At 42.7% G+C, this 19,344-nt stretch overlaps 1 protein-coding gene and 1 long non-coding RNA gene across 3 annotated transcripts in view; both read right to left on the reverse strand.

Moving 5' to 3' along the window:
* Positions 1-1,554: 1,554 nt before the first annotated feature.
* The window catches only part of LOC106947541 (rhomboid-related protein 1-like), a 42,245-nt gene continuing 24,455 nt past the window's right edge, over positions 1,555-19,344 (reverse strand). Inside the window, exons 1-5 of one of the 2 annotated variants that reach the window (XM_015032610.1) lie at positions 18,727-19,336; positions 9,231-9,389; positions 3,562-3,786; positions 2,068-2,216; positions 1,556-1,996 (exon numbers count right to left, since the gene is read on the reverse strand). In XM_015032610.1, coding sequence (XP_014888096.1) covers positions 1,747-1,996; positions 2,068-2,216; positions 3,562-3,786; positions 9,231-9,389; positions 18,727-18,765 — 822 coding nt within the window. In that variant the 5' untranslated portion in view covers positions 18,766-19,336 and the 3' untranslated portion in view covers positions 1,556-1,746. Of the gene's footprint in view, positions 1,997-2,067; positions 2,217-3,561; positions 3,787-9,230; positions 9,390-18,726; positions 19,337-19,344 lie in introns of those variants that run through there. The other variant, XM_015032612.1, reaches the window with a different exon arrangement.
* Positions 4,433-6,012, reverse strand: LOC106947543 (uncharacterized). Its single transcript, XR_001425009.1, has 2 exons — positions 5,612-6,012; positions 4,433-5,235 (listed from the first exon to the last, which is right to left on the reverse strand). It is a non-coding gene; the product is annotated as an uncharacterized LOC106947543 (long non-coding RNA).

Consider the following 19,344-nt stretch of genomic DNA (forward strand, 5'->3'; position numbering starts at 1 on the left):
AACAATTAAATTGTTTAACAAATATGATAAATAAGAGCATATAAGAACGTTATTATCATTTACCTTTTCTCTAATATTCCATAATTAAATGAGGGTCGCAGATAATTTGGGTAAAAGTGGAAAATAAAATAAAAGTACAAGTATGTGGCCCCTTGACTGAATTTGTGCGGCTCCCAAACTCCCTGAAATGTTTTCAAGGAAAATTAAAGCTTTTCAACATAAACTGAACTGAGTCGCATTCGAGGAGAACTCTGCCGTTACCTAGCAACCCCAGTCAAGCCCAACCCGTCACCTAGCAACCCCAGTCAAACCCAACCCGTCACGTAGCAACCCCAGTCAAACCCAACCCGTCACCTAGCAACCCCAGGACAAGCCCAAAATAAGAGTCAATTTCCGTCAAAAACAAAAAAATTAAATGTTGAGATTAATTTCAGAGATTTTCAATAGATGAAATTTTTTTTTTAGAAAAAACTGGAAAATTTCTCAGTTTGAAAAGTCAAAAATTTGCTAGAAAAAACAACAGAAATTTGAGGTTAAAATCTGAAATTTTCTAGAAAAACTTGGGAATTTTAAAGTTTCAAAATTTGAACATTTTCAACTTTTCAAAACTGAGTTTCAAAAGTTAAAAATGTCAAATATTTCCTAGAAAATTTCGGAGATTAATGTCAAAACTTCAGAGTTTTCTGGCAGAAAGTTGGTCCTTTACATCCATCTGTAATGGCCGTACTACGTCGTTGGGGTGTGCAGCCATTTTCAGTGCGAGTCCAAACATGGAGTTGGGGGCGTGGCCAACAGCGGCTTATTTAAAGTGACAGAGGCCCTAAAAAAGCTCATTGTGAAGGAGCTCAGAATAGACTAAAAACTCATTATGTGAGAATAATTCTGTATAAAAAATTTAACATATGACATATGTTTGCATAGGCAGTGCAGTTTAGTAGTATAGTAGGTAAGTACGTCCCTTTAAGCAGCAAAAAGCAGCATTCAGTTTGATCATCTAAAAATGTAAGCCGCTCTTTTGTTTTATTTTTACCAGTAATCCAATCCCAACAAAACCAGTAAACAGAAAACATCAGTGGAGCACGGAGGAAGAGACAAGAGTGTAAATAATAATAACCACAAAATAAAGTAGGTCACTACAGATACGCTGCAGTCTGGTCCAACCCACACAAACAGAGCCGAGGAAAACAAGCAGCCGTTTCTGTTCAGCTTCCGGAGGAGAGAAAATACAAAATCCACTGCAAGATATTACAAAACGTCTGTTTTCACTGTTCGTCTGACAAACCTGGCAGGAAAAATAACTGCAGTAGCATGAAGAGAGAGTGAAAACAGACGTTTAGATGCATTGTTCAAATGTATTTAATGAACGCACAGCAGAGGCCAGCATTCTGGCCCGCATCACGAGTCACATGATCAACAGCCAGATGTTACTACTGCTGGAAACAACAAAGAAGACAACCGGAAGTGGTAGGAGGATGATGGGTTTTTTACTGTGCGCAAAAAAAAGATTCACGTCTGATTTTAACTGCATTTCTTATTTAATAGAAACACTGTCATGTTTTTCTGACATTAGTGGAACATTGACAAAGTTTTGCACACATTTGTAACTGAAACACATCGAGTGATGCATTCTGGGAATGTTGACTCACCAAACGAAAACAAGCTGAACACAAAAACAGCAAACAAAGTCCAATTTCATGGACTTAAATTAGGAAGTAAAATTTCTTTTAAGTCAAACTGATATATGTATCATTTTAAAGTAGCTGACGGAAACAGTTTCTTTCTTGTGCTATAAAATGGCACCATGTGCCCGGTAAACACATAGCACCGCCCCTTTAATTGAACGATTGAAGCTCGTTGAGTCAGGATGACGTGATAAAACTCACCAGCCAGAACTCCCGCCATGTAGAGCAAACTTATCCGTAAGATGCCGTGAACCATCTCCAAGGGAACGCCGATCATCAGCTGCAGCAGAGCGTTAAATCCCAGCTGCTCCAAACTGAGGAGAGGAAAGGTTTCATTTGGTCTCATCAGCAGCAGCCCGTCAAAAACAGGAGCAGCTCAACATACCCAACATGCATGAACATGTAGCTGAAGAAGCGCCAGACTTGTGCACGGTGGCCGGGGTGGTAGACCAGCGGACTCTTCATGAAGTCCAGCTGGTACGTCTGCAGAACCCACTTATTGAGCATGATGCCGTAGCACATGAACACGATTATCTGCAACACAACACGATTCAAAGACCATCAGGCGTCCTGCCAAACGAAAAACTCATTGTACTTTCTGAGACGTTTTGGTCTTTTTCTGTATTCCTCGGCTAGAATTGAGACAATTACAGCCTGCAGGAGAAAAAAGACACATCTGGTTCAGCTCCATTAATTTCTTTTCATAGGATAATGGCTTATTGTCTCTGTGAATTAAAATGGATGTGAACAGTAATTATCAGACTCTCGCTGTCATTACAGCCATTCAGAGGCGACTGAAGGCGACTCGGCTTTCTGATGAGTTCAGGGAAACCAGGAAGTTTTGTTGGTTATTTTCCCTCAAACTATTCAGACGATGCGATAGAGGACCGGGCCAGGCTAGGAAAAAATGAAACCACGACAGGAGAGTCATATTATTATGAGAAAAAAAATATTACAAGAGAAAAGTCGAGATAACACAAGAAGAAACGCCGGTAAAGAAAGAACTAAAAGTCATGACGTTATACAAATGTTGTATGATAAAAAGTAATAATATGAGAAAAAAGTCGCAACAGAAGAATAAAATCGTACGACAAAAGTTATACAAGAATAAAATCGTAATAAAACGAGATAAAAAGACGATGTTAGGCCGGCTCTGATGCGCCTTCAGAACCCGACGTATTTTTTATTTCCCCAATTGGATCCGTGCTTTAAAGCGTCTTTGGTGACGATCCGACATCAGAGGCTGAATTTCCTGCGGAGGATTTCAGCTTAAAGGAGCGGCGGCTCAACGTGAGCGCCATCAGAGGCAGGAAATCTCCTCAAACAGCCGTCCTGGGAGCGGCTCAGAGAAAGAGGATTGCTGTTTTAGAAAACTCCAAACTCCAGGCCGGCGGGCCAAAACCAGCCCGCCGGACAGTTCTACATGGCCCAAAGAACCTTGAAATAACCGCAGTTCGCTTAACCAATATCTGATCAATCAAATGAAAGCAGTTTTCAACAGAAGAGGATTAGGAGCACAAAAAAAATCTGAATTTTTCTTAGAAATGTGACTTTTTTCCCAGAATTCCAATATTTTCCTCAAAATTTTAACTATTTTCTTCAAATTCTGATGTTTTTCTCTGAATTCTGACTTTGATCTGAGCAAATTAAAGCCAGAATCTTGTTTTCCCCCAGAATATATGTGAAAAGTTCTTCTATAGTTTTCATGCGTTCTGCCAAATTTAACCTGAAATGACGTTCAGCATCATTTAGCTGTAAGAAAAACTCGTCAGGCTCAGGTGAGCTTTAGGTTTGGTTTTGGGTTTTATCAACACATTCTCCCCCCGCCGGCCCTTTAAGACTTCCTGGTTTATTCGTGGCACTGACAGAGGAGCCTCACCTGGACGATAGTGACGACGGCGATGAAGACGGGCGGAGGACAGAGGCGGTTCTGGTGGAAGTACCAGCGCCGGTCCGTCTCACACGGCAGGATCTCGTAGGCCACATAGCGGACGAAGCGTTTGTACAGTCCAAGGCCCGTCTCGTCCAGCAGGATTTCCCTCTGCAGGGTGCGGCGGCCGTTAGCGATGGCGCGCCGGAAACTGCTGGAGCGCTTGCTGCTCATCTGAGGGACAAAAGAAAAAACCTTTTACCCGTTTATGACCCGACATGACTCTGGTTCAGCTCCTTCAACTAACAGTGGAAACTGTCAGTCCGCTGTAATCCGGCTCCGGTTCGGTTGGTGAGGTGTGAACGCTAAGCTAACTCTCCAGACCGCGTTCGGTTGAAGTGAACTCTGGTTCAGTTTGAACGCCAAGCGGACTGGAGACCGCTCCAAAAGCAGGAAGTGGACCACAGCGCAGGGCATTCTGGGTAAACACAACCACATGCTAGCCCAGCGCTAGCAGCAGAAAGGGCTCGTGGATTTTAGCTAAAGACAAAAGAGAAAATGTTTTCATGTCGTTTTCTTCACTAGTTGTGACTGCATTGAGCTTCTAACTGCATGAATAAATCAATAATATATATCGCTGTAGACATGATCAATAAAGAGATAAACCATCTGATAGATTATTGAATATATGAAATAATCCAGGTTGCCTAGCAACAACCTGCCAAGTAACTGGAGCAGTTTGAAGTTTCCCCACTTTGTCTGCTAAAAAATATAAAACATTGAGGGGAAACTGGATAAAACAGGAAATGACTGATATTTAAAACCAAAAACTAATCAAAAATTATTGATCAACTCATATGAAACGCTTATTTCCTGATTCAGCCCTAATCCATACAAAACAAAATCACTAAAGAAAATTATTCGGAAAGATTAACCAGAAAGTTAAAAGATATATTCTGTCAGCTCTAGTTTCTGATAAAAAAGAAGAAAAAGAAATGCTGACTGAGCAGATTTACAAAAAACCCCAAACAGTTTCTATCAACATTTTATTAATTCTGGAGCAAAAACCTTGAGGGTCAAACAGAAACTTTGATGAATTTTCTGTTTATTAAACCAAAGAAGTAAATAACTTCAGATTTTTCCTCATATTTCAGCATCAAATGAAATATTAATATCAAAGTTATGTTGCTGATTTAATTTAGCTGGAAGAGACTCGACAAAACTGCTGCTGAATATTCATGAAGAGAAATGGATTAAAATACATAAGTGGCTTTTGATTGAGATGAAATGAAAGAGGCTGGCTGCCAGCAGCACTGAATCATGGGAAATAGCTGCTAATGGCTTTTTACGCCCATTGAAAGGTGCTTTTTGTTTACAGCAACGTTTTCCAAGGTTTGGGACAAAGTGAGAGCTCTTATGTTCACAGAGCGCAGGTCTGCCAAACTCGAGGCCCACGGGCCAAATCCGGCCCGCCGTAAAGTCTTAATGTGGCCCATCAAAAAATGGACCTTGAAAATAAATTAAATAATATCTTATTAATCAAACGAAGGCAGTTTTAAGCAGAAGAGGATTTGGACCACAGAAGAAAAAAAGCTGGTTTTTCTTTTAGTATTTACCAGAGTCATTCCGACTCCAATCTTCTGCAATCAAAGCTCAGAATTCTGGGAAAAAAACATCAGGATTCTGGGGGTGAAAGAAAAAAATCAGAATTCTAAAAAAAAAAAAAAAATTCAGAATTAAAAAAAAAATCAGAATTCTAAATTCTAAAAAAAACAAAAAAAAAAAAACAGAATTCTGTCAAAAAATTCTCAGAAATTAGATTTTTCACCTATTAGATATGAAAACCAGAAATGTCCTTTCCAAGGCAGTAATCTCCTTCTGTAGTTTTCATATGCAAACTGCTAAATTACATCAATGTGAAATGATGTTCAGTATTATTTAAATTTAAGAAGTACTCATCGAATAATTTAAATTTTATTGGTTTGTTATTTTATCAACATTTTATCACAACCGGCCCTTTAGGGACTTTGATAATCTCGATATAATAAGAATGACTGACATCAGCTACAGAGGCTTAGCATGGAAACCGTCCTAGCGCTGCGGCGGATTCACACCCGACATTTCCTTTCAGCCGGGTTACAAAACGAAGGTTCGGTCGGCACAGCGGGGTCCGTTCAGCGGCTGACGGCTTCAGCTGAACAATGCGGCTCACGGGAAGCTGACGGAGAAACCGCTCTTACGTCTCGCTGAGGAAAACTGACGAGTTGGGAGAAAGGAGGCAGGAGGAGAAGCGGAACAACCTGGAGAGGAACGGCGGGTCAGAACCGGTACCGGAGGACAGAAATACGGAACGAATGAGCAAAAACTCAGCAGCGCAGAAAATAACCAGCAGAACTGGAAAGTATTCACAGGGCGTCTCCACATTACAGCAGGAGTCAGTCGAGACTTAGAGTTAATTTCAATTAATTAAATTGAATGTAAAAACTGAACCGTTTCTCCAGCCGGAACCTTTGTGTTCTCACGTTTCTCATACGTCTGTAAATCTGACGCACATTGCAAACAACAACAACGATTGATGTAGTTTGGAGCTAAATATTTAACTTTAACTAAATAATTAGCTTCAGGCTAAATATCTAGCTTCCAACTTTATTTGGAAGCTAAATATTTAGTTTGAAGCTAATTATTTAGTTAGCAAATTAATTTGCTAAGTTTATAAACTAAATATTTACCTTGATAACTAAATATTTAGCTATAATATTTACAGGAAGCTAACTACTTACTTTCAAACTAAATATTTAGCTAAACTAAGTATTTAGTTCCAAGTGAAATATTTAGCTTGCTAGTTGATATTTTCAGGTTCAAACTGTGACATGATGAAAATATGACTTTGAAGCCCATTTTTCCCCTTATGACAGGATAAATATCCCAAATTACTGCTGTTAATTTTTCACTCTGTGATGCATCAACCTTTTCTCCTTTAACTCTTAAAATCTTGACCCAGGAAGTGAAAGAATGCAGCGTTTGCTGCTGCGCCTCCTGTCTGCTCTGCGTTTACCCGCCGTACGTTTGGCTGGGTGACAGCAACCTGCTGCTCCCTCCCATTCATGTTGCCTCTGTGAAGATTTGTTCCCTGCAGACACGGCTTAGCGTAGCTGTCACTCCGCCTCACCGTGTTCGACGTGCGCCGCCGCCGCCTCTAAAGCGAGCATTAGCGGCCTTTTGAAGTGACGACAGGAGAGAGATGGCGAACAGAACGCGAGGCGGCCCCGAACCTGCGGCGCCGTCAGAGCTCAAACATCTGCACTGAGAATAAACACGCAGCATCAGGAAAATGCTGCCGGAGAAATACTGGAGTTTCCCTGATGAGGAATAATTAATGTTGAGGCCATAAACACAATGTTTAAAGGGGCAGTGTTCTGTAAAATCTTTTTTTAAAAATTTGTTTTAATGTTTTTCGATTATTAAAACGAACCTGGAGTGTTACTTTCATGCATGTTTGAGAAATCCTTCGATCTCCATGGTAACCATTCAGCTGTTAAAACGCCTGGATGGGCCTAGCCCCGCCTTCGAGCCGCAGCTCCTCCCCACTCAGCTCCTTCAGACTAGCCAGCAGCAATTAGCAACCAGCTGCTGAGCTCATTATAGGAGCTGCTGCTCAGAGCAACACTGGTAAAACATTAAAGGGTTAACAGAGGAGCCATGTTGGGACGACTACATGGAGGCAGAGCTTCAGAAAGAGCAGAAGTTCTTAAAGAGACAGACGCCCAATTTTACGGCGTTAAACGGGGTAGAAAAATTTTAATTAAGTCATATGTCATATCTACAGCATTTTTATAACAACTGAAGTTAGCAGTTGCCTGATTGTGCTATAAAACTGCACTATGTGTCTGGAAATCAGAACACCGCCCCTTTAAATCTTTCACTGCAGTTGGAGCTTCTGTCTCCTTTGCTACCAACTGAACCGTTGGCTCAATTCCCTACGTAGATTTTCCACGATGCTGAACATCTGTGGACGTCACTGTTCAAGTTTTTGAAGAGTTTCTCCAGATTTTGCCTCGGCCATCCTGAGACATGAACATATTTACTGTAAGCCGGTGCAGTCCGATATCTGCCAAACGGGCCAAACATTTTGAAGCTAAAAGCTGAAATGTGAAGGAAAGAGCTGCAGAGTTTCAAACAGATTCAAAACAACTGACTAAAATGTCGCCGTTCCCGATTATATTCATGAGTCGAGTGTCGGCCCAAACCTCCATCTGATGCTTTCAGAACCTTAAATCAGCGGGTCTGACCCAGATACTCAGGTTTTTTCTCACATCCTTTCAAAATGAGACTCTGCTCCATTCTGCTTTTCCCCTCAGCAGTTTGTGACCAAACCGCTGCTTCATGGTTTAATCATGGCTCGGGAAAGAAACCTTCGCTCTCCGACATTCAGGCAAAGTGCATCGAGTCGCTGTTTGAAACAAAACGTCGGCTGCAGGCCGAGATGCTGACAGGTAACAAACTGCACTTTGGGCTCCAAATGGCTTTAAAACGCGACTTTTAGAGGAGAGTGTAAAGTTTCTGCTGTGAAGAAAATATGAATATGTGCAGCTCTGAAGTGGAAAAGCGTAAAAAAGAGGCTAAAAGCAACAACACAACATAAAATATTACCAAGTTTTTCTACTGAAAACATCTCAGCACATCTGAAATAACAAACCTAACTTCTCAGGAGCTTGTTTTAAGTCAGTAATTCCTTAATTTTAATAAAAACACAGTATTTCTTATAAATACAAAGGAATTACCGACTCAAAACCAGTTCATAAAAAGTTACCTGTAAATTAGTTTTGTCTAATTTCAAGTGGAATACATTATTTGCACTAAAACTACACCTAAAAATACTTGGTAGGATTTTGAGTTTTTGCAGTGTATATTTGACATAAGAAACAGACAAACCCTTAAAAGTGACCTAAACATTTTCATTCTTATAGCTGTTTTGTAAAACCAGCCTTTCCTGCATGTTCAGTTTTCTGAAGGAAAGTAACCTAAACCCTGTTCGTACACCGAGAATGAATCTGTTCAATCGAGCCAAAAGTAGCGAAACCGAAATGCTAAACAGTTCTTTAATTTACTGTGTTGATAGAAAAGAATGTGATCAAATCAGTTTTATTTGGAAAAACCAAACAGAGATAAAACCAATAGTTATTGACATTAATATCATGCAAAATACTTTTTAAATTTTATTATCTACAAATATTAACATCCAAATGTGCTTTAGCCGTTAGCTTTAACTGTTTGAAGGCAACACTTCAAACTGGCTGGGTGTAAATCAAACCCCCAGTTTGAACCGTTAACTGACCGTCCAGCTGGCTGCCGGGCCGTTCAGCTGACCGTCCGGCCGCCGGGCCGTTCAGCTGACCGTCCGGCCGCCGGGCCGTTCAGCTGACCGTACAGCCACGGGCCGTTGGGCGGACAGTCCGGCCACCGGGCCGCTCAGCTGACCGTACAGCCACGGGCCGCTGGGCGGACAGCCCGGCCACCGGGCCGTCCGGCGGCTCTCGCTGCTCCGCCTGCGAGGATAAGCGTCTGGATTTAGCGATGCGTTAACTGCTGAGACTGATCCTCCTTCACAGGACGGCTTCCTGATTTATCCAGGAGCTTTCCAGCTCAATCGATGCAGTAACCTTTCCTGTTGGACTCACCAGCTCGATGAGCTCCTGGTAGCACACCTGGCCCTCCTCGTTGCTCTGGACCAGCGCTAACAGCATGTCCAGCTTGGACGGGTCCAGCTGCAGCTCATGGTGCTCCACCAAGCTGGTGAAGTTCTCCACTGGGATGAAACCGGTGTTCTCTGGGTCCAACTGCAAGGAAAAACACACCAGCTTAATGTTGACCTGCAGCCTCACATCTTTCTGTAAAAAAAAAAATCAATCAGCGTTTCTCAAAGTGTGGGGCGCGGGCCACTGGGGGCCAGACGGGAAAAAGGTCAGAAAAAAAAAATAATTTAATAGATTTTTAAAATGATAAATCATAACAGCTATTCTGTTTTTATGACAGATTATTAGGGACAGAATAAATATTTTGAGAATAAAGTCTTAATACTGAAAAAACAAACATAGTATTGCAAGAAAAAGTTATTTGAGAATTAATTCATACTAATCAAAAAAATAAAGTTGTGTGAGAGAAAGTGGAAATAATATGAGAATAAAGTCAAAATTATATGAGAAAAATCAGAGCATTTGGATCTAATAGTTTTTAAATGATAAATCATAAAACAATCTGTTTTTAATGACGGAGTAGTAGGGTCAAAATAAGAAAAAAATAAGAGAATAAAGTCATAACACTGTAAAAAAAAGCAAACAAAAACATAATATGATGAAAAAGTTGTATTAGACAAAGTCAAAATAATCCCAGAATAACTACAAGAAAAAACGTTTGTGTGACTGTAAATCAGAATAATGAGAAAAATACAAAAATCTAATCTAATTGAAGTTTTTCAAATAAAACTGGTTATAATTTTTTTAATCATAAAATCAAATTTATTTTTTTGCAGTGGAAAATTAGGGCCACAATAAAAAAATAGTTAGAATAAAGTCCTAATATTACAAGAAAAAAGTTGACATTGTGAGAAATATTTGTGTTTATCTAGATATATATTATTGTTTTATCATCCAGCGACGTGCAGCAGCAGGTTTTAATTTTTCTCTTTTCTGTCCTAAATTTCCCCGCCGCTCCTCGGCGGACAGCTAATTCCTCCTGCCAGCTCTGCTTAGTGCAGCTTTAGCTAAAAACCACCGGAGGACAAACTGAGGAGGCAACAGAGATCCTGGATGAGGAGCCGCTTCTCGTTTCAGCAATTCCTGAACGTAATCGCCTCGTTGCTCCAGACGGAGAATCCAGTCATGTAGGATGTTGCTCATTTCCAGGAGAGGAATCCCATCTGGGCGGCATGAGAATGGGGGCGTTAAGCTGCAGAGCGCGAAGCTCCGCTGCTCACAGAGGCAGAACCAACCAATCAGGACCCACTCTGCTTCCTTTCACTAATTATGTGGGAAATTTCTAGAATCATCAGTAAAAAAAAAAAAAAAAAATTCAGGGTTTGGCTGCAACTGGCAGATTAACATGATTCTTACAACTGCAGAAAAAAAATCACTGCAGATGGATTAGCTGCTATAAAAACAAAAGTATTTGGTTTGCTGGTTGCTAATTGCTGCTGGCTAGTCTGAAGGAGCTGAGTGTGGGAGGAGCTTCGCCTAGAAGGCGGGGCTAAGTCCGCCCAGGCGTTTTGAATGGTTGCCATGGTGATTAAAGGATTCCTCAAACATGAAAAGATCAAAGTAAGACTCCCGGTTTATTTCTGATGAGGGAAAAACATTAAAACACGGTGGAAAGTTTAAAAAGAAAGTCAATTTTACATGATTTAACCCTTTAACTAGAAATCAGTGGAGGGTACTGCTAACTAAAAACCAATAATCACAAACATTAGTTCTGCTACGCGACGTCATGCTTTTAAGAAACATGATGAGCATCAAAACAACCCACACATGTGCTAACTCCTGTAAAGTTAAAAAGAAACCTAAGAAAATTTTTACCTGAAGAGTCACAGAAACTCATTTTTGGGCTGAAATGACGTCCTAGACGTTGTTTTGTGAGCAGTGCTATTTTCTTTCTGCTTATGTTAGCGCCCTAAAACAGGATGTGGACTACAGCGCAGAGCATTCTGGGTAAAAACAACCAAAACAAATATGCTAGCATAGCGCTAGCAGCAGAAATGGCTTGTTGGCTTCAGCCAAAGACTAAAGAGAAATCGCCTCCATCTTATTTCCACCTGGTGAAGAAGGAAGTTGCTCTCGGTGTCTTCAGAGGATTTTGTGTCGTTTCCTTCAGTGGTTCTTGGTGCAGCGCCCCCGCAGGCCAGGAGGGGAACAGGTTGCTCAAAGGCTTTGGTTGGTTTGACTGAAAATTAAATAAATGTTGCCGTTTGGGTCCCAAATCACACAGAATCTACCGGATTATCAGATGTGAAAACATTCCTCACCAGAGTCAAACCCGCTGAATATTCCTGACAGTAATCAGTGATTTGTGATCCTAAAACGCAGATGAAGCCAAAGCGGAGGGTGAAAACGAACTGAGGTGGCAGAAAGCCCAGGGCTATTTTTAGATAATCCCCCTTTTACTCCGAGGTCTGTGGGTATTTGCTGAAAGGCGGCCCTGTTTCCCCTGAGGGGAGCCGAGCAGCACGGTGCAGAAATCTGCAGTGTCGGTAACGTACGGCGTAGCAGGACAAGGGGGGAGGAAGCAGAAAAAAGGGGAGAATGGGTGTAAGAGGTTGATGAAAAGAATGAGAAACGACGACATTAAGGAGGAAGTCGGCCTGCAGCGAGGTGTGCCACACTCCATCGGTCCGCCTGCACGTCCCAGAGGGCAGACAGAGATCAGACTGGAATACGCTGATCACTGCTGGAGGGCCGACCCCGAGCCGCCGCCACGGCAACCCCGAGCCGAAAACATTTTTCAACAAGAATGAATTTTCTGTTTAATGGGTTGACAGTCACACTTTTCTCTTTAAAGTTGTTCTTAAATCCACTGCGTGCGCTGGAAGTGAATAAATGAGAAATTCTTTGCAGATTTCTAAAGCAAAATCTCCAAATTCACAGAATTAGTGTTTTAGTTTCTGTGTTGTATATTTTCTGATAACTTTGGACAGCTCAGAAAAATAAAAATGTGATTTTGACTCATTGTCAAGATATCTTGAATTGTAACTTTTCAAACTCACGTTATTTTAGATATCTTGAAAGATAGTTTGACTCAACAAAATTGGAGAGATATTAAGTTCTGAGAATGTGAATGCAGAAATATTAAATTAACATTCAGGATTGTAGAAATGCATTCTCAGATTTCTGGGATGTGAATCAAACTGATTTTATGCTATAACTGCCTGCCATAAAACCAGAGAAGCACAGAGAGGGAAGCAGCTATTGAAGCAATCCATCCAACACCAGTGAAGGCGACGCTTTAGACGAGCCGCATGCGTTGCTATGGTTACCGGCTGCATTTCCCCCGCCCGATGATCCCCTCCGACATGTTGGCTTCCCAGAGGCGGAAGCAAAGAAACTAAAGATTTTCCGCCTTCAGAAGATTGAAGGAAGGAGAAAAAGGGAGAGGATTTGAGGAGAGACGGCGTTTTGGGGGGTTGAGCTGTAAACGGCGGTGGGCGACCATCGACAGGAGGGCGGGGCGGCGGACGGATGAGGAGAGCGAGGAAGGAGACGGACGGCGACGTGTTCCTGAGTCGGAGGAGAGCAGAGACCTGCTGAATGAGGCGAAAACGTTCCCTCAGCAACGTTACGTCAGAAACAAACGCTTCACCCGAAACCTGAGGCCGTTGAAAAACATTCAGCAGGTGGGTCAAAGGTCAAAACACCTGGAGGAAACGCTGCATGAAGAAATCTCACAGATTGTATTTAAAACTAGCAACTCAGAAAACTCAGATTCTGAATGAAACTGAACATCTTGGCGCAGAAACTAGTTTATTTAATGAGTAATTTACTTTCACTATGCTGCACCTTTTACTTCTACTTTAGTAATTTTATTATGAATTATTACTTCAATAAAATTTCTGGATTTTTATTGAAAGAAACTGATTTGGAAAAATTTATTTTGTCTGATTTTATTTTTTGTTACTTGTATAAATTGTAATTTTGGTTTTTAAAATACCAAAATTTCCACTTAACTTTAAATTTTGGTCCATCTGATGATGTAATTTTTAAATATTAAGTGATTGATAATTTGATCAGTTCATCAGTATTTGAGTAACTTTTTAATTTCTAGACAGCTACTTTTTACTAGAGTAAAAGTATGTTGAAGTATTGCTACGGTTACGTGAGTATTTATTGGGTACTCTACCTCCCTCTGACCATAACTACATGATTTCTATATGAAAAGGAAAGATTTAAAGTTTGTACAATGGCAAAAGGCAAAAAACAACAAATGCAATAGAAACACGTTGCAAACACAAAGGAAACAGGAAATAGAAGCAAAAGATAAAGTGCTGCAAACTGCAGCAACATTGAGTACAAAACGCTACAAATGAGCCACATGAAGCATAAATCCTCCAGGCCACTAGGGGGAGTCAACCAACAAAAAAAACAACAGATCCTCAGTGAAGGCGGGATGCCATGACTCAAAGGGACGAACAGAAAAGAGTTGGAGGAAGAAAGAAAAGGTCATACTTTGAGGTCGGACCAAGGTCACAGCGATCCAGTTGAGCAGTTTGGGTTTCAACATGGCGGCGTCCAGAAACCTGGTTTCTAATACAACTTATGAACTTCGTTTCAAGCCTTACTTTTCACACAAACACCTCTTCTAATCTGAGTTCATGCAACACTGATTTTAGATTCCACTACAGATTTCAACTGTTTACGCGAGGAGCGGCCATTTTGAAACGCAATGTCAGCCGTAAAAATTGTGACTGTAGTCGCAGTTTTTCCCAGTTTCCCTGTGAGAAATCTGACTTTGGATGTTTTCAACTGGGAAGTCAGAATTTTCCAGTTCTGAGTAGAACTGGAAAGCAGCATTTGTGTCTCTTTCAGCAGCACTTTTATGTCGGTAATATTACTTCCTCCAGGCTCCCCCTAGTGGCCTGGAGGCCCACTCTCACTGTGGAGAGAGTTTATATCTGCTGTTATTTATGCTGTTTGAGACATTTCTGCATTTCAGAATAGCATAAAATGGAGAATAGTCTTTATTCTGTTCATACCATGATTATTTTTTGCAGCATTTTCTGTTTGCAATGTTTTTTTTATTGTCAGTTTTTGCTTCTGCTTTCTGTGATTGTTTCCAGTGTTTTTTCTGTTTGTGTTCTTGTTTGCCGTCGGCCACTGTAACCTAGTCATACACAAAATGCTTCAGCCAGTTAGCTCTGAGGAAGCCAAGTAGGAAAGAAGTCACCAGGTTGGAGGGCTTGGAACCAACCCACTGCTTGCCGTTCTAATTTTTATTTATTATTTTGGGGAAAAATGATACTTATATTGTTGCGTTGCAAAGTAAAAAGCAACATCTGAGCGATTTCTGAAAGGTTTCTAGATTAGAAAAAGGCAACAACGTGCTAACCGTTGGCCTCAGCGGCAGAACTGCAGAGTATTTTGGTCTCAGTGAACTGAAGCTTGAATGATGCTGTGTGTGGAGCAGGCTGTGGTATTTACAGGGCTCAGCTTGTTTATACTGGAACCAGAAAAACCCTGAGCGCCGTCTCTGCAGCCCTCAGCTCTCACCAACAACAGGGTCAGTGACTGTAATAATCACAGAGCATGTTCTGCATGTGTCTGCAACAGGAGGGGCCAAAGATCCAAACAGCTCCCTCACCTCGTGTAGGACGACTGAACAGACTCCTGCTCATAGTTTCCACAACCCAAACAATCACAGGGCAACACGTTTTCTCTAATTAGCACACAGACAAGCAGGAGGATTAAAGACAGGAGAGTTCTCACTGCTCAACATGAAAACGTCAAAAACACCCTGAAAATCCCAAGACGGGGCAGAAATGACCCGATAAGAACCAAACCAGACACAAGGAGATGGTCCCACATCTATTTATGGCAAACTTTAGATGCTTGTCATGTTATCAGCAGTGCTGCAAAGTAAAGAGCAAAATGTGTGAGCTTACAAAGGCCAGAAATACCCTGAGCTCAGCACAGGAACCTCACAGAGAGAGAGAACAACAAACTCCATCATGTGGCGCTTTCAGTCTGCCGCGCTCCTTTCAGCGCCGCAATGTGCTTCACAGCGACCGTCCTGCTCTAGTCCTGCAGCTCTGCTCTAAAGGACATGCTTCAGAAAGGTCTGCACTCCAGGTTACTACCTTTAACACATAAAACAAGCCTAGACATAAAAACTATCAAGATAAAAACCAATAAGTTCGTCTGCTTCCTGGTTTAGGGCAGCGATTCTCAAACCCGTTCAGGCATCTTACCCATCAGCAAACACTCACAGATCACCAGCTGAAAATGACCCACAACAACAACATCTTCATATAAACAACCTGAAATGAAAACAGTCTCTTAACTCACTGTCTGTGTTTGTCTTACTGTGAAGGGTGGTGCTGTTTTGGCCACAGAGGATCCATGAACACGCCGTTTCGTGATTTGTATAGATTCAGAAAGTCTTGATTCTGAGCTTTACAATGACAGAAAACACATGGAAATGAGAAAAGTAGCAATGATTTAGGGCTGTGTGTGTGTGTGTGTGTGTGTATGTATCCTCTGAACCCTCAGAAGTCCAATGGATCCCATTGGGACCAAAGTCGTGTCCTAATGTGGTGCGCCCCTTGTTTAGGGTTAAAGGTCATGTCTAGATGTAAGGCTTTGGCTAAGGTTATGCTTAGGAATAGCCCAGTAGAAACCAGGAACCGGTCTACGCCATTTGCTTCTGGACCCTTGGACCCACGGCTATTGAGAAATGATTGGTTGCTCGAACTCTGTGGAGGTTTTGAACGTTACCAAGTCACTAACGTTTGGCTTCACAGAGCCATTTTGACGCGATGAAGCTTACCGGAAATCCCCTGCGCTGTAAACAACCATCCTTCACTGCGATGAGAGAAGTGCTGAGCCGAACAAGATGGCTGCTAATATCTTGGAATAGTGACCAACAAGGTCTGAACGGCTTCGGTCAGTTCCTCTGCTGCCACTGCTAAAACTACGACCCTAAAACAGCGCAGAAAATTAACGTTGTCGTCCACTACTTCTCTTTCTGTTCACTGATCTACTGGAGAAATCCAGCTCAAAGGGAGAAATCCCAGATGAAGCACTGAAGGTAGATGTGAACTGAGTGGAACCGTGTAGGAAGGCAATGGGTTGGGAATATAACAGTGACGGTTACGATTGGGGAAAAAGTCTGGTTTAGGCATAAAGTAGTTACTGAAGTGCATGGAAGTCAATACAGCGTCCTAATAAAGGTAGAAATGTGTGTGTGTGTTTGAGTGTGTGTTGTGGTATGCTTCCAGTAAAAGTGAAAGAATAGAAATGTGAAGGGTAGAGCTGTAACAACAAAGCTTTGATCTGGAAAATGTTTTCCTGGGAAAAGGATGAGGAAAAGTGTCCAAGGTTTGGCCAGCAGCAGATTGTTGGCACATTTTATTTCCTTCTGGTCCAATTAAGCAAACCTTTCTGCAAATCAAAGGCCGCCACATGGCGTCCCACAAATAGACGGAAAATCCGCCGTCACCCTGAGAGATTGATTAGGTTTGGACCCGAGCGTAATAGGACCGCGGTCCGCTCAGCTGTGGCTTTAACCAACCGTCTGTACGAACGACCTGGCATAAGCAAAATGAAGCCGGTCGATCAATAAAACAAGTAGCAGTTTACAACCTGGAAATAACAGCTTCATGTCTCTGAGTCTCACATCACAACTGATCCTGACACAGATGAGTCAGACTGACTCACGCCGGGCGAAGGGATCCGGATCTGCTCAGCGACACCAGACAGAACACCCAACCCGAGCCAACCCTTATTTCACAGAAGAAACGATGCTGGTGTGTCCACATCCTCAAAGAGTCGCCCCGTATGCCATGAACACACACACCGTCTGAAATGATGCTGGTGTGTCTGCAATCACAGAGCCACAGTCCCTCGGGTCAGTTCAGCTGCTGACGGGTCACTCAGAACCTCCTGCAGCCGCCCCAATCAATGTCTCCCTCCACGCCAAAATGACCGACCCAATAAATCTGCCAATCAGCCCAAACCCCAACAGGCCCGTTCATTATCCGAGCCAAGAGCCGCACGGCTAAAATCAGAAACATCAAACCCTGCAGAGCTGCAAAAACACAGAAATGTCCCGTTACTGTTTTACAGTCTGCAGCTAAAAATAAACACGCTTTGGGTCGGGTCGAACCCACAGTCCGTCTGGGTTTGTTCATTCTGGACGAGGAAAACTGAAACTAAATCTGACTGCGAGGTTAAAAAGGCAGAGAACCAGATGCAATGAGGAACGTCTTCAGACTGCGGTAGACCCCCAGCAGATACGAGACCAAACTAAAGTTTTTTTCACCTTAAATTTAAAATGCAGATATTTTTGCAAACTTCTGTGTTTTGTATTACTTGCTGCTCTGAGTTTGTTGGTTTTTCAGAAATTGGCTTTTTTGAGTCAAACTCCAGTTAATGATTAATCAGTTACTAAATTAGTTTATAATGTGTGTGTGTGCGTGTGTGTGTGTGTGTGTGTGTGTGTGTGTGTGTGTGTGTGTGTGCGTTTGTTTGTAATACCTTGTGGGGACGATTTTCCTGACATATACTACGTTGTGGGAGCCTGGTCCCCACAAGGGGGAAACCCGGTTTTCGGTCAGGGGTCAGAGTTAGGACTAAGGTATGAATTGAGTTTTGGTTGGGTTAGGAAAAGGGTAAAGGTCAGGTTTAGGCTGTAGAAATGAATGGAAGTCAATGGAAAGTCCTCACAAAGATAGCCATGCAAATGTATGTGTGCGTCTGCGTGTGGTGTGTGTGTGGTGTGTGTGTGTGGTGTGTGTGTGTGTGGTGTGTGTGTGTGTGTATTGGGGCGCGGACTCTCCATCAAACTGAAACATCTGCAGTGAATAATTCATGATAATCCAGAGGAACTTATTCGTATGTGGAAGCAGCAGCTTTATCTGACCAACATGTTGCAATAAGTCAATTAAATTCATGATAAATTAAATAATTTCCATTTATTGTTTTTTACCAAAATGATGATACAGTTTTCAGTTTGGTGTTTTAAAATGAGACTTCATCATCATCATTTTATTCGTTGTTTTATTTATTTGGCATATTTAAAATGTCTTCCAGTTCTAGTGTTAGATGCTTATTGAAAGTTTATTGTTTTGAGAAAGTGTCTTTGTATTATTAGGCCATTATATTACAGTAAAATGGAGGCAGAGCAACAACATTGTGGCTTAAGTTCATGGGTTCAGGCCTGTCCAACGTCCATCAGCCGCCTCATGCTTCCCCGTCAGAACCGGCCCTGGCGCCCCTCCCACCCCTGCTGCTGGGTCTGACCTTCTGTTCTCCAGGCCATCATGGCTCCACCGCCTCACCTCCATCTCATCCAGCTCCGGCTGCCATCAGCCCTCACCACGTCCTCCACGTCTCCGTCCGCGGTGAGACGGTGAGGCGGACAGCGAGCCTGCGTAACCATAGAAACCTCCGCCACACGCCGCCGCATGCTGCTTACCTGCTCTTGTATGAGCTGAAACAGGGAGCTTCTATCCATATACTGGCCAGGGAGGTGAGAGGAGCCGCCGAGGACAAGGGCATAGGGAGCGGCGCGGCGAGGCGGAGGAAGGAGACGCGGTTTGGTAGCAGCTGGTGCCTGAACTGTGGCGTCAGGCCGCTCCGCTGCTGCTGCTGATGCTGCTGATGATGATGATGATGGAGGAGGAAGCCTGGTGGGGTCTGGTTTTTCCCGGCTGGTGGAGCAATCTCAGAAAGGTCCGAGGGTCTGCTCGGTGTCGGTGCGGCGCGTCGCGGTGGCAAACCCAGCTTCAGGCAGACGACAGGCGAAGGCAAGGCAGATCCAGGGTTCACTCTGCTCCTCCGCCTCCTCGCTCTCCTCTAGCCCATCGCACTGACTGCTACGTCTCTCGCTCGCCTCTCTCCTCATACACACACTGCGCCGCCTGCATGCCGATGAGGCGGGGGGAGGGAGGAGGCGGCCTCCTTCTTCCAATTGCAGGAGGCGAAGGAGTGGCGAGGGGCTGCGGCTCTTCTCCTCACTACAAGCAAGGCGTCTCGGGGAGAGGATCCACTGCAGCTCTGCTTTTACTACTACAGACCACACACACATACACAC

This window comes from Poecilia latipinna, unplaced genomic scaffold (assembly GCF_001443285.1).
Source record: "Poecilia latipinna isolate Pla-1442-1.1 unplaced genomic scaffold, P_latipinna-1.0 Scaffold247, whole genome shotgun sequence".
Taxonomy (NCBI): domain Eukaryota; kingdom Metazoa; phylum Chordata; class Actinopteri; order Cyprinodontiformes; family Poeciliidae; genus Poecilia; species Poecilia latipinna.